The sequence below is a fragment of the Oryctolagus cuniculus genome, chromosome 2, assembly GCF_964237555.1.
Source record: "Oryctolagus cuniculus chromosome 2, mOryCun1.1, whole genome shotgun sequence".
Classification (NCBI taxonomy): Eukaryota; Metazoa; Chordata; class Mammalia; order Lagomorpha; family Leporidae; genus Oryctolagus; species Oryctolagus cuniculus.
The window spans coordinates 57,149,616-57,165,164 of record NC_091433.1 but is presented as its reverse complement, the minus strand read 5'-3'; the positions used below and the strand labels follow the sequence as shown (position 1 = coordinate 57,165,164).

General features: G+C 35.8%; 1 protein-coding gene across 5 annotated transcripts in view; it reads left to right on the top strand.

Moving 5' to 3' along the window:
• Positions 1-15,549, top strand: part of GLRA3 (glycine receptor alpha 3) — a 197,423-nt gene that overhangs the window by 100,108 nt on the left and 81,766 nt on the right. For all 5 annotated transcript variants that reach the window (XM_070069662.1, XM_051832423.2, XM_051832427.2 and 2 more), the window contains one exon: positions 542-765. In XM_070069662.1, the coding sequence (XP_069925763.1) occupies positions 542-765 (224 nt within the window). The remainder of the gene's footprint in view (positions 1-541; positions 766-15,549) is intronic.

Below are 15,549 nucleotides of genomic sequence, written 5' to 3'. Positions count from 1 at the left end.
GTCTGTATTATTGGAAGAATTTTTGAAGTTTCTTGGTTACTATATTCTACTAACTCATAACTTCGTTTTAAGGTTTATTAAACAGAAGAAAATGTGCTTTCATTGTTAGAAACAGCATTTATGGTAACTTTTTGTAACATAGATAGCATTCAAGAAAATTTCATTAAACATATTCCAGATGTTATCGGATATCAACTACAACATGATTATAGAAAGCAAATTCAAAGGTGAAATATTTTACTCCAACTGTCTAGTAACAATATTGTATGAAGACAAAGCAACAACATAAATTTTGAATGAGGAGCAAAAGATAAACATGACAAATTTTGACCTTCAATGGTCTTTTCTTTGGAGGCATATAGGTCACTGGAGACATGGGCAAAAATCTTAGAGCTGAAATGTGTCTGTTAAGTGGTAATGAATGAGGATTGTAGGGTCTGGAAAGCGCCTAAATATTTCAGTGGCCGGTTATAGTTCAAAGAACCCAGAAGAATGCATATAAGATTCTAACCTTTTCCTTCTGCCTTACTTTTTATCATAGGATTACAGAGTGAATATCTTTCTCCGTCAGAAATGGAATGATCCTCGCCTTGCATATAGTGAATATCCTGATGATTCTTTAGATCTCGACCCCTCCATGTTGGACTCCATTTGGAAACCTGATTTGTTCTTTGCCAATGAAAAGGGTGCCAACTTTCATGAAGTCACTACAGACAACAAATTACTAAGAATTTTCAAAAATGGAAATGTTCTTTACTCAATTAGGTGAGTCATAGACTTTTTTTTGTTTTTTTTTTTTAACTTTTATTTAATAAATATAAATTTCCAAAGTACAGCTTATGGATTACAATGGTTCCCCCCACCATATCTTCCCTCCCACCTGAAACCCTACCTTTTCCCACTCCCTCTCCCCTTCCATTCACATCAAGATTCATTTTCAATTCTCCTTATATACAGAAGATCAGTTTAGTATATATTAAGTAAAGATTTCAACAGTTTGCACCCACATAGAAACACAAAGTGAAAAATACTGTTTGAGTACTGGTTATAGCATTAAATCACAATGTACAGCACATTAAGGACAGAGATCCTACATGAGGAGTAAGTGCACAGTGACTCCTGTTGTTGACTTAACAAATTGACACTCTTGTTTATGACATCAGTAATCACCCTAGGCTCTTGTCATGAGTTGCCAAGGCTATGGAAGCCTTTTGAGTTCACCAACTCTGATCATATTTAGACAAGCTCATAGTCAAAGTGGAAGTTCTCTCCTCCCTTCAGAGAAAGGTACCTCCTTTTTTGATGGCCTTTTCTTTCCACTGGGATCTCACTCACAGAGATCTTTCATTTAAGTCATTTTTTTTTTTTTTTTGACAGAGTGTCTTGGCTTTCCATGCCTGAAATACTCTCATGGGCTTATAGACTTTATTCCTGCTTTTAGTAAAGTAAGATACTATGGGTTTTTGTGAGAGTTTCAAAAGTTTTCCATAAGTATTATCATTGTTTCAATTGAGTTTCTATAGTATACTGTTTTTCAAATGTGTCTGATCAACAATAACAGGTCTAAGTCTCAGATCAAGAAGTTCATGAGTAGTTCATGGAAATTCAATTTTTTACAAGTGATCTAAGTGATGCTTAAGAGAACAGGAATCTTAAAGGCAAATTGAAAGCCAACTGTATCATGCGACATGATTAAATTTTAAGGGGTCCTACCTCTTTTAAATATGCACGGCTGAAGAAGTATTTATGTCTGTTTACCTGGGATCCAAATTACACGAATATTTTCCAGGTGCACGCATTTTTAATAGGTATCTTTGAACTTCTCTGGTCACCCTTTTATATATTAACTTTGGCTAGCCAATTTTTACCCTTTCAAACATGCTTCCTGATGATAATTGGTTGATAAACTTTAAAGAAAGCTGAAAAGGAAAGATATACTTGAATATGTAACGATATATGACAGTCAAAACATCACAATCCCTGGAAAACATATATATTTTGGTTATTCATTATGCATTTCTCAGAAAACCATGCATTTGAAAAATAACAAAATATAGCAAGAGCAATACCAAAAATAAAATATAGTCATAAAATTTCTTGAAAGACTCATTCATCTTTGGCAGTTCATTAAATTTCAAATGAATATGGATTCAGTAAATAGCAATTTACAAAGAGATACTTAGTGATTAGTGTCACTTTTGAAAAATCTTCTGAAATAAAGGTACTGTCTTAAAAGTCTTTATAGTTATTTCTTAAATTATTGTTATAAAAATATATCAGAAACAGAAGTGTCATATTTCTTATTATAGGGAGAATATGTTCTACTTATAGCAACAGGTGATTGTTAAATACTTATATTACCATTAATGTGTTTTCAAAAATATGAAAGCTAAACAGAGGTTTTTTTCCTTCATGCTATTTGTTGGACTCTTTAGTTAGTGCAGAGTTAACCTTATGAGTATAAAATTAACTGAAAATAGATGTTTGTAAAAAATTAGAATGAAAATAGGAGAGAGATAAGGAAAAAGGTTGGGAAAATGGGCAGGAGGAAGGGCATGGTGCAATGTATCACTATGTTGTTGAATCTGTATATACAAATACATAAAATTTTTATCCGTAAATAAAAGTTTTTTTAAATGAGGATTTTGGTTTAAAGGCAATCTTTCATGTTTTATTTTTGTCTTACTTTCCCTTTTATTGACTTCCCTTCTCATTGGGAATGAAGATATTTGATTATATATTTACTGAATATGAAGAATATTTCTTTTTTTAAATTAATTATTTGACAGGCATAGTTAGACAGTGAGAGAGAGAGACAGAGAGAAAGGTCATCCTTCTGTTGGTTCACCCCCCATTGGCTGCTACGGCTGGCGCGCTGCAGCCGGTGCACTGTGCCAATGCGAAGCCAGGAGCCAGGTGCTTCCTCCTGGTCTTCCCATGCAGGTACAGGGCCCAAGCACTTGGGCCATCCTCCACTGTACTCCCAAGCCACAGCAGAGAGCTGGACTGGAAGAGAAGCAACCGGGACAGAATCTGAGCCCCAACCAGGACTAGAACCCAGGGTGCTGGCGCCGCAGGCAGAGGATTAGCCTAGTGAGCCACGGCGCCAGCAGAATATTGCTACCTTTGTGAGTAGTAACATACAATAACACAGTTGGATTTAAAATTTAAGCTAGTAACTTAGTTATTTTGATACTTTTTTCTGCAAAGTGGTTTTATACATAGTGTTTTATCTTATAACTGGTTTCACGTCAACTCAATAGATTATGTCTGCTTTCCAAATTTTTCTGTTTTAAATGAAAAAGACTTCCTTTCAAAATATTTATTGCTGTCTGAAATTAACAAGAACATGTTGATGTCACTCTGTGACATCAGATTTCTTGAAAAATAACTAATAAGTGTTTCACATAACCTTGAATGACTAATTGCTAGCCACTGGCACAAAAACAGATGGACAGACCAATAGAACAGAATTAAACCTCCAGAAATAAATCCACACATGTACAACCAACTTATCTTTGACAATGGAGCTAAAATCAATCCCTGGAGCAAGGAGATTCTCTTCAACAAATGGTGCTGGGAAAACTGGATCTCCTCATGAAGAAGTATGAAGCAAGACACCTACTTTACGCTTTACACAAAAATCCATTCAAAATGGATAAAAGACTTAATTCAATGACCCAATATAATCAAATTACTGGAGAACATTGGGGAAACCCTGCAAGATATTGGCATAGGCAAAGACTTCTTGGAAAAGACCCCAAAGGTACAGGAGATCAAAGCCTAAATTGACAAATAGATTATATCAAATTTGAAAGCTCTGCACTGTAAAAGAAATACTCAGCAAAGTGAAGATGCAACCAACAAAATGGGAGGTATTATTTGCAAGCTACACAACTGACAAAGGATTAATATTCAGATATATAAAGAACTCAAGAAACTCAATGACAACAAAACCAACAATCCAGTTAAGAAATGTGCAAAGAACTTTAAACAGGCATTTTTCAAAAGAGGAAAACCAAATGGCCAACAGACACATGAAAACATGTGCAGGATCTCTATCACGGAAATGCAAATCAAAACTACAATAAGGTTTTACCTCACTCCTGTTAGAATGGCTTTCATACAAAAATCAACAAGCAACAAATGCTGATGAGGATGTGAGAGGAAAAGGTACCCTAAACCACGGTTGGTGGTAATGTAACTGGTACAGCCACTGTGGAAGACAATATGGAGATACCTCAGCTAGCTGAATACAAATATACCATATGACCCAGCCATCCCATTCTTGGGAATTTACCCAAGGGAAATGGATTCAGCATATGAAAGAGTTATTTGTACCTCCATGTTTTTGCAGCTTAAATCACAATAGCTAAGACATGGAATCAACCCAAAAGTCAGTCAACTGAAGACTGGATAAAGAAATTATGGGATATGTATACCATGGAATACTACACAGCAGTAGAAAAACTGAAATCTTGTCATTTGCAACAAATTGGATGCAACTGGAAAACACTATATTTAGTGGAATAAGCCAGTCTCCAAAGAACAAATAATGTATGTTCTCCCTGATCTGTGGTAACTAGTAGAATACCTAAAGACAGTGGCCAATGCTGTGGTTCACTTTGCTAAGCCTGTGGTACCGGCATCCCATATGTGCCCTGGTTCTAGTCCCAGTTGCTCATCTGCCAGTCCAGCTCTCTGCTGTAGCTCCAGAGGCCAGTGGAGGTTGGCCCATGGGAGACTGTGAGACTGGGAGGAAGCACCTGGCTCCTGGCTTCAGATTAATGCAGCTCCAGCCATGGCAGGCATTTGGGGGGGTGAACCAATGGAAGGAAGACTTTTCTCTCTGTCTCTCTCTCTCTCACTGTCTGTAACTCTACCTGTCAAATAAATAAATAAATAAAAAGAGTACCTAAAGATAATCTATAGAAGTGAAATTGACACTTTGAGATGCGATGACTTTGAACAGCCCTTGCCTAAACTGTTGAGGAACAGTTTTTTTTTTTTTTCTCATACTATTTGTTGAATTCTTTACTTATGTGTATAAAGTAACTGAAAATAGAACTTAGTAAAAAATAAGAATGAGAATATGAAAGGGAGGAGGAGGAAGGGTGGGAGTGCGGGGGTATGAGGGTGGGAAGAATCACTATGTTCCTAAATTTGTATTTATGGAATGAATGAAGTGTTTATGCCTTAAATAAAAGGTTTCTGGGAAAAAAGGGAATATTTTGGTTACCATAACTCATTGAGACCTTTGCTTTCATACATGTGAATAACATAATGGTATATTCAGGCAAAAAATTTGAATATTTTAGAAAATTACAAAAAATTGTGAGCATACACAGTAACAATTTGGCTTTTGGAAATATTTAGAAAAGCTGCTTTTTCACATTCTGCCTCCTATGTAGAAATAAAAGCCCTGGACACAATACACAAAACAGGGAGACTTCCAGGGGGACACCTGGAAAGCAGATTGGCTAGGGACTTTGGAATCTTAGGAAAAACAATGAATTCCAGAGATAGTCTTTTTTCTCATAAATCTCATAGTTGGAGATGAAAAAGCCATAAAACTGGAAATTTCAACAAGTACAGACAAATCCCAACAAAGCCTAGTTTCCTAGCCAACCTAAGATTCTCTAAATATGAGCAAAGGAACAGTGTTGCAAGACAGAAAGCCTCTAATCAATGGGTCACTCTAGTTGCACACCACAGAAAAATGCTGACCCTTCCTCATGCCCACATTCAAGCCAGCAAAACAAGTAGGAAGTCTCGACTTTTGGTCTTATTTGACTGTAATAAATTACCCACCCCAACTCCTATTCTGAAGCTATGTCAGGGAACACCATATAGAAAGCTAGACTTTCATTCCCCATCAACCAGTAATAAGGCGTCCACCTTGCAATATCAGCAGAGACCACATTGGGAGGGCCAGGACTTAGATGCCCCATGCAGGGACAAGGCATGCACTCTCTCTTACTCAAGCAGTTTCAAAAGTGTCCTGGTGGAGAGTGAAGACTTTCAGTATTACCCATCAGTAATGAGACAACTCCCATGGTAATGTCAGTGGAGACCCTGTGAGAAGCTGGAGCCTCTTTCCTCACAAGTCAATACAAAGGCTGATTAGGAAGCTTTAAATTCTACCTCCTCCTGGAACTAGCAAGGTAGCACATCACTCTTATTTGGCAAAGCAGTCTTAGAGAAAGGCAATTAAAACAAAGCTTAAATAAGATTCAGTCTAATAAAGAAGTGTAAAATTGTCTAGGTCACAATGGAAAATCATTAATCATACAACGAACAAAAATACCAGAAATCTCAAAATGAATGAAAAAAGATCTTAAGATCTTATTACAACAGCAAAAACAGAGATATCAGACATTTAACACAGAGTTTAAAGTAATTATAATAAAATATTTCAATGAACACTTACAAATATGCTTAAAAAATAGATTCAGAAACGAAATAGAAACTACACAGTAGGATCAAGTGAAAATTTTAGAACAGAAAAAATACAACAACCAACATGAAAAGTCAGTGCACAGACTCAAAATAAAAATGAAGACAAAAGGGGGAAAATCAGTAAACGTTAAGAAAAAAGAATAAGAATATATAAACAGATTGGCGGACACTGTGGACTAGTAGCTAAGCTGCCACCTGTGACCCTGGCTTCCCAGATTGGCACAGATTTGTGTCCCAGCAGCACTCTTTCCAATCCAACTCCCTTGCTAATGCACCTGGGAAAGCTGCAGAAGGTGATCTAGGTACATGGGTTGCTGCACTGATAAGGGAGACCCGGATTAAACTCTTGGCTACTGGCTTCAGCCTTGTCCAGTCCTTACCGTTGGGGCCATTTTGGGGATGAACAAGTGGATGAAAGATCTCTCTCTCTCTCTCTCTCTCTCTCTCTGTCTCTCTGTCTCTCTCTTTTTCTCTCTCTAACTCTTCCTTTCAAAAATGATATAAATCTAAAAATATTACCTAAGCAGATAAATAATAGATTATAGGAGAGGCATGAGAAGGACAGAGCCTCCAAAACCTGTAGGAATGTAACAACAACAAAAAGAGGAAATAATGGCTGAAATGTTGATGGATATTGTAAGTGACATAAACCTACAAATTCCAGTTGTCGAATTCCCAAACAGGATAAACTCAAATATATCCCTACCAAGACACATAATATACAAACTTCTGAAAATGAAATAAAAATGCTGAAAAAAGATAGAGACTATGACACCTTACCTATTGAGGAAACACAGTTCCAATGATAGCAGATTTTCATCAGAAATCATGGAAACCAGAAAGAAATGATGCATATTTTTCAGATGCTAGAAGAAAGAAATTGTCACTGTAGAATCTTACACCCAGTGAAAATATCCTTAAGGAATGAAGGTGAAATCAAGACATTCTTGTATAAAACATAACTAAGAGAATTTATTATAAGTAAGCCTAGCCTGAAAGTATGGCTAAGAAAAATTTTCCAAACTGAAAAGTAATGAGAAAAGAAGGGACATGGGACTATCAAGAAGGAAGGAAGACCATAGTAAGCAAAAATATGCATAAAACTACAGAATTTTTTTCTCATTTTTAATTTTCTACACTGTATTTGACAGTTGAAGCAAAAATTACTAATACACATGTAGGTGGAAAATGCAAGTAGCAAACTGATAAAGCTTGTTGTAAATGTATCACCATCTGGTAATATTTAGTGTTCTCTAATATACTCTCTGTGGGAGTATTACTTGGTATTAACTGGGGATATTGTTTGTTAAGATATATAAAAATAGAAAATTAATTTATCCTTCCACTTAGCAATTCTTTTCCAGGAATCTAAATTGAGTATGCATTCATGTGTTTTTAAGATACAAAGACACCCACTGCAGCACTGAAATGACAACAAAAGAGTCTATATTTTCAGCAATAAAAACATGGCAAAACACAGTGATGGATTCCATCATGACATATTCTGCATCAGATACGTCTAGATGTATTCATAAGAAAAAGTCTACAAGATGTATTTAAAATAATTTTTTATGTTATGCTTATTTGAAACATTTATATTTGTAATTATAATTATGTATGCCAAAACAGTTATATGCATCATATTGACATTTTGGCCAATGAGGGATCACATATACAGTGGTGGTCCCATTAGTGTATATTGAAGCTGAAAAGTTCTTATTACCTAGTGATGACCAACTATCATAATGCGAGGTATTAGTCAAGTGTTTGTGGTGATGCTGGTATAAGCAAAATTACTGTGCTGCCAGTCATATAAAATTATAGCATACACAATTATGCCCACTAGGTGAGTAGTATGCTATGCCATTTAGGTTTGTGTCAACATACTCTATGATAGTCACACAATGATGAAATCACCTAATGATGCATTTCTTAGAATGTGAATGCGCACGTAAATACATACAGGAAGTTGAGAATAACTAATTGTGGAAACAGATAGTGGGATTTGGGCAATAACAAGGAGGAGCTATAAATTCTGCTCTAAGTAAGTTCATATTGTTTGAATTGTTTATAATAAGTTATGCATTACTTCTGAATGAAGTACATATAATTTAAGTGATAGAGGCTTAACCTAACATCATGGTTCTTGACTCCTTGGGCTATAAATGTATGACGAGTGGAGGGTCTCATGATGGGGTACAAATGAAAAAAGTTTAATTCCCTAATTTGGAAGTTATATTTCTGAAAGTATTTTAAATTATATTATAAAGTATTTTCTCATTTCAAACAGGTTTTAGATGTCATATGTTTAAGAATTTATCACCCAGTAGCGTCGAATAATCATTTTGCAAAGTTAGAATATCTGGATTATTTCCAATGATAGAATTGAAACACCGTGTGTGTGTGTGTGTGTATGTAATATGTGCATGAAACACACACTACAATATTATGGGCATTTGCTTGACTATTATTTGGGTTAGAAAATGTCAACATAAACCCATACTAGCAAGCTTTTAGTTTTTCCTCATCATTAAGGAAAATAGATTATGAAAGCTGGACTTCTTCCAGGGAGCTTCTTGCTGATGATGTCATCAAAGCTAAAAGCAATGAAATCTGCCCATTCTGAAAATTCGCAAAGTAGGATTTTTACTTAAGAAAACTAATTTCAAGACTAAAGTTGTACTAAATCACTTGCTCTGATGTATTATCTTAAAGAATGCTAAAGGATATTTATTACATTGAGAGATTAAATAATTTAAGTAGGATTAGTGAGACTTTGTTATTATGTCCCTTGCAAAGCCTCAATTGTTTTCTGTCTTGAAGCAGAGGAATAAAATTGAAGATATGTGTTTCATGAATGGTGTAACCTATTATGAATTGCTCACATTTCTTATAATATTTTGAAAAAAGCTATGGAATAATTCAGAAGTGCATCTTTTGTCTTTCAGTATAAATTCAAATGAAACAGATTTCTCAGTTCCTAGTCTTTGCTGCTCCTGGCTCACATGATCAAAGAAAAAATTCATTTTTTGCAAGTTGTTTTTGGAGGCCTCACAGGACTTTGAAATCTTCAAATACTTCAAATGTTCAGTTTCTTTGTTAACAAAAAATTGTGCTTGAAAAAAAATCTTGCTCAGTTTACCAATGGAGCATCTGTTTCATGAGAGATCTCTTTCCTGTTCTTTTAGAGAAGAAGATCCTGGCAAATGCAACTGACTAAACAAACCTATGCATTTATTTGTTTTACCTCTGTAAGCCCCAGTAAACAAGTAAATAAACAGAATAAAACATAAAAATGGCATTAACATACCAGAATGAAAATAATGGGAAGGAAGACAACAGGCAAGTAATAACAACAGAGTTTAAAGATAGGCGAAAATTGACAACACAGAGAACAAGTAGAAACCTCAGCCAAAACTCCAAAAGGAGAAAAAAAAAATCTAAGTATTTCAGAAATCTTAGGCAGCTAGGACTTCAAAAAGTGAGGACTAAATGAGAGCTAAAAAAAAAAATCGATTTTCAGTTTGTGGCAACAGTGAACCCCCTTCTACTGGTTTCCTCACCATGCTCTTTAACCCTTCTTACTTTCGGACCTGGGAGGAAAGCAAAAGAACGGAAAATATCAGTGAGGTTTTCTCAAGAACTCCGAGGAGGGACTCCAGGCACAACTGCTGCCTCTCCTGAGGCATCATACCAAGAAAATGAGGATGACAGGAAGCTGGTGCACTGAAAGTTCATATCCCTGGCCTGCCTTAAAGTGATGAAAGCAGACTGAGTTCCCCCTGAGCAGTAGACAGGATATATTTATGAGGAAACTATCTTGTCCAAGATAAAGTTCTGCATGTGCTGAAAACATGAGACTGGGCAACCATTTTATCACCCTATAGTTAAGATCATTATTCACCTCCTAAGAACTCAGCTTCAGATAGCTCTGGTGCCTCATTTTTTAAAGATACACAGACATTTGAGGACATCTTGTAATTTTTTTAAAGCAGAGAACAGAATAAATACACACAGGAAAGAAAACATGAAAATAAAAGAGGACAGCTAATGGAACAAAAAGAATTTTGAATTAAGAGAACAATACAGGAAGCATAAGAGACTATAAAAATGTCACTGGACAATTCAGACAATTAGGTACGTCAAATAGGATATTCCTAGGAAAGGGAAAATTGCATCATTCCATCCATAATAGGAGCAAACAGTAAACTAATGTGGGAAAAATCAGTGGAATGTTTGGAAGATGAAGTGAAGAAATCTACCAGAAAAAAATCAAGATACATGAAATAGAAAATGAGACACAAAGCATGTAAAAATCAGAACATCAATACAAAATTTCATTATCTGAGTGGAAAGAAATAGAGGAGTTGATATACTACCTTCTGTGTTCAGCTACTGAGAGTGATTTTGTTTCTCTGATGGAGAGCTGAATTTGAGTTAGAAGTAGAACTAAAGAAACTGAAACAATTGTTAATGTGAGACATTTACTAACACTAGGAAAAATCAAAAAGCAAAAGAGCTATAATTATAGCAAACTATGAAATTTACCTGTAAACAATGATTACACATTCATAACATGTATACACAGAATATTGATTTACCCATAAAGTCTTATATAACTAAATTTTGAAGATTGATGGAAATTATTAAAGGATTATGATTAAAGAGAAATTAATTCTGATTTTTCCCCTGTGGAAAAATAGTAGACAACTTCAAATAGTTTTAAAATAAAGGACAATGTTGAAACAATTAGATTTATGAATCTGAATAGTAGATAAATAGGCAAAGAAAGGTGACCTTTTGAGGTGCTAGAACTGAGGGTAAAATATATTGGGCAAAGGTGAAATGATGAATTATAATAATAATTTCAATAAAGTATTGTTCAAGTGATAGCTTTGGAGAAAGACACATGAATCCAAATTGTCAATTTGGGAATTTGATTTTACTGTACTTACAAAATTAGTCTAACGCTATATCATGGATCCTAACTGAAGACTCCCAAGTCAGAGACAGAAGATATTGCTCATTGTAAGCTAACACTGTGAATAGTAGCACATCTGTCCTATTTATCCCTTGTCCTCAAGTTCCATTAGAGCAATGCAACAGGCTCACATGTATGTAATGTATACAGTGAGTTTATAACACAGTGTGGAAGACAGCAGTCATGGAACCCACTGCTTTCAAAAGAAGCTCTAAGTCAGCCTCCTATTTGTCGATATGGATGATGTCATCTCTGAAAATTAGCAGCTGAATAAACCACTCTGAGATATGTTTCAGATTAAAAAGAAAGGTCCGGGTCTTGCAGTCTTGGTATATCTAACAAGAGGAACAGTTGAAAACGAGAACCCAGGAGGACCCTGTACCCCAACCCAGATCCAGATTTTGCTATTTAGTGGCTGTGATTTGGGACAAGTCTCTACATTTGAAAGTTTCAAATACTGATTACCTGAAGCCTGAAATAATTTAAGTAATAGAGCTAGCATGGTGCCAGGAATACAATAGGCACTAAAGCTGTAATTTTTATCATTCCAAGAGAGAAAAACAATTAAACAAAAAAGCATATTTTCCAAAATACATAAATCAGGATTGTATGAACTCTTATCAATTGTGAATCTACCTAAAACTCAGCTTTATCACTTTTTAATGGGCGTTGCAATATTCTAATCAAAAGATAAGGGAAGGGTGGCATTTGGCAAAGTGGTTAAGATGTCCACGTCTCACATTGAGAGCCTGGATTTGAGTCCCAGCTCTGCTGTCTATTCCAACTTCTTCCTAATGCAGAGTCTGGGAGGCACCATGTGATAGCTCAAGTACTTGGATCCCTGTCACCCACAAAAGAACACTGGATTGGGGCTGGCATTGTGGTGCAGAAGGTTAAGCCACTGCCTGCAAGGCTGACATTTCATATGGGCACTGTGTCAAGTTCTGGTTGCTCTACTTCCAATCCAGATCCTTGCTAATGCATATGGAAAGAGAGCAGATGATGGCCCAAGTACTTGGTGCCCTGCCAGCCATGTGGCCACTTGGCAAGTGAACCAATGGATGGAAGAGTTTCTCTCTCTCTCTCTCTCTCTCTCTCTCTCTCTCTCTCTCTCTCTTTCTCTTTTCTTCTCTCTCTCTGTAACTCTTTAAAATAAATAATCTTTTTTTGAAAAAAGCACAGAATATAGCATGGGAACCTCTTGAGTTGCAAATACAGCTCAATCAATTTCTACTGTTTTACAGTTAATATTTTCCAGCAGACTAAACTACTAATTAAGAGTTCATTATCTTTATGACTTGGAATTTAGAAATATTATTGTATTTTATTAGGGTCAAGTAAAATACTTATTTCCATTCAGAGTCTATAACTATTTTTAGAAAGCTTTTATTTAATAAATATAAATTTCATAGGTACACCTTTTGGATTATAGTGGTTCTTCCCCCTATACCCACCCTCCCACCTCACTCCTGTCCCACCTCCTACTCCCTCTCCCATCCAATTCTTCATCAAGATTCATTTTTAGTTATCCTTATATGCAGAAGATCAACTCTATACTAAGTAAAGATTTCAACAGTTTGCACCCACACAGACATGCAAAGTATAAAGTACTGTTTGAAGACTAGTTTTACTGTTAATTCTCATAATACAAGTCATTAAGGACAGAGATCCTACATGGGGAGCAAGTGTACAGTGACTCCTGTTGTTGATTTAACAACTGACACTCTATAATGATTTTTTTTGTTTGTTTTTTTCTTGTCTATCTTTTATTTATTTATTTTTCTTTGCTTTGTAATTTTTTTTTATTTTTTTTTTTAACTTTTATTTAATGCATATAATTTTCCAAAGTACGACTTATGGATTACAATGGCTTCCCCCCCATACCGTCCCTCCCACCCACAACCCTCCCCTTTCCCACTCCCTCTCCCCTTCCATTCACATCAAGATTCATTTTCGATTATCTTAATATACAGAAGATCAGCTTAGTATACATTAAGTATGGATTTCAACAGTTTGCTCCCACACAGAAACATAAAGTGAAAAATAATAGATGATTTTTTTTAAATGATGATGAAATCAGAGCAGACCTATTGTCATGTTTAATCCCAGTGAGAGTCAAGTTGGGAATTGATAATTTCTTTTTTTTTTTTTTTTTTTTTTTTTTTTACAGAGGATCAGTTTAGTATGCATTAAGTAAGGATTTCAACAGTTTGCACCCCCATAGAAACACAAAGTGAAATATATTGTTTGAGTACTCGTTATAGCATTAAATCTCAATGTACAGCACATTAAGGATGGAGATCCTACATGAGGAGTAAGTGCACAGTGACTCCTGTTGTTGACTTTACCAATTGACACTCCTGTCTATGGCATCAGTAATCTCCCTATGCTCCAGTCATGAGTTTCCAAGGCTATGGAAGCCCTCTGAGTTCTCCGACTCTTATCTTGTTTAGACAAGGTCATAGTCAAAGTGGAGGTTCTCTCCTCCCTTCAGAGAAAGGTACCTCCTTCTTTGATGCCCTGTTCTTTCCACTGGGATCTCACTCGCAGAGATCTTTTGCCAGAGTGTCTTGGCTTTCCATGCCTGAAATACTCTCATGAGCTTTTCAGCCAGCTCCGAATGCCTTTAGGGCTGATTCTGAGGCCAGAGTGCTATTTAGGACATCTGCCATTCTATGAGTCTGCTGAGTATCTCACTTCCCATGTTGGATCACTCTCCCTTTTATTTACTCCATCAGTTAGCGTTAGCAGGTACTAGACTTGTCTATGTGCTCCCTTTGACTCCCAGTCCCTTCACCATGACCAACTGTGAACTGAAATTGATCACCTAGAACAGTGAGATGGCATTGGTACATGCCACCTCGATGGGATTGAATTGGAATCCCCTGGTATGCTTCCAACTCTACCACTTGGGGCAAGTCAGCCTGAGCATGTCCCAAATTATACATCTCTTCCCTCTCCCATTCCCACCACCATGTTCAACAGGGATCACATTTCAGTTAATTTTCAACACTTAAGAATAACTGTGCATCAATTACAGATCTAAACCAGTCATATTAAGTAGAACAGATAAAAAAACTACTAAGAGGGATAATGTATTAAGTTGTTCATTAACAGTCAGGGCTATGCTGACCATTTCCCATAGTGTCCACCTCACTCCAACAGGTTTCCCTCTTGGTGTTCAGTCAGTCGTCTATAATGATTTTTTAACACAAGTATGATTGAGATAGAGAACACACTTCTAGCAATGTTTGTTCAAAAATGAGCAATAACAATTTTAAGGAGGGCAATTGTTCATAACAGATTATATTCAGCTTTTTCAACATTATTTCTTTACTTAGCCAAGATTTCTTCAGGGAAAATAAGAAATGCCGTATCCTGTTTATATGTCTTGTCTCAAAAAGAGAACTTAGTGTCCTTTTTATACAAGAAGACATTCATTTCCAAAATAGTAGAATGTGATTAATTGCCTCTTGATTTAGTTTTCTTTTGATGTGGTCCGAACATATATTTAACTATAGGATATGTTTTGATAAAGAAATTCAGTAACCAATCACCAAGTTGACACATTTTTCATCAATACGCTATTAAAGAAGCAATCGTATTGTACCGTAAACAAAAAGAAAGAAAAGTCAATAAATAGATGTTTTTCAGGATATGATTTATGGCAGAAGTTCTACAAACTGTGTTTTTCTGTGCCAAATAATTCCTTTCAAGTGCTATTTTTTTAGAATTATGTAATTTCTCTCTTTTTATGCCAGAAAAATAGCCAGGATATGAATTTGACATCACATGCATGGTGAGAGTGTGGAAAAGATTCTGAGAACAGTATTTACTTCTACACAAAAGGTCACAGAATTAATTCAGCAAGTCAATGTTTGAAACCAGCTGGCTGAGAGCCTTGGGTATTTGGAAAATTAATGTGTGTATGTTCAAAATGGACGTGTGCACACTCTTAATAACCCTTTCACAGAGCAGAGAACACTGTGTCCACCTAACTTTACAGTTGCACTTTCAAAGAGAAATTGGTAAACATACAGGATCTTACTTAAAGGATTTCTTAACCTCTTAACCTAGCAGAACCAGAGGTAAAAGTGCATTTGGATTTC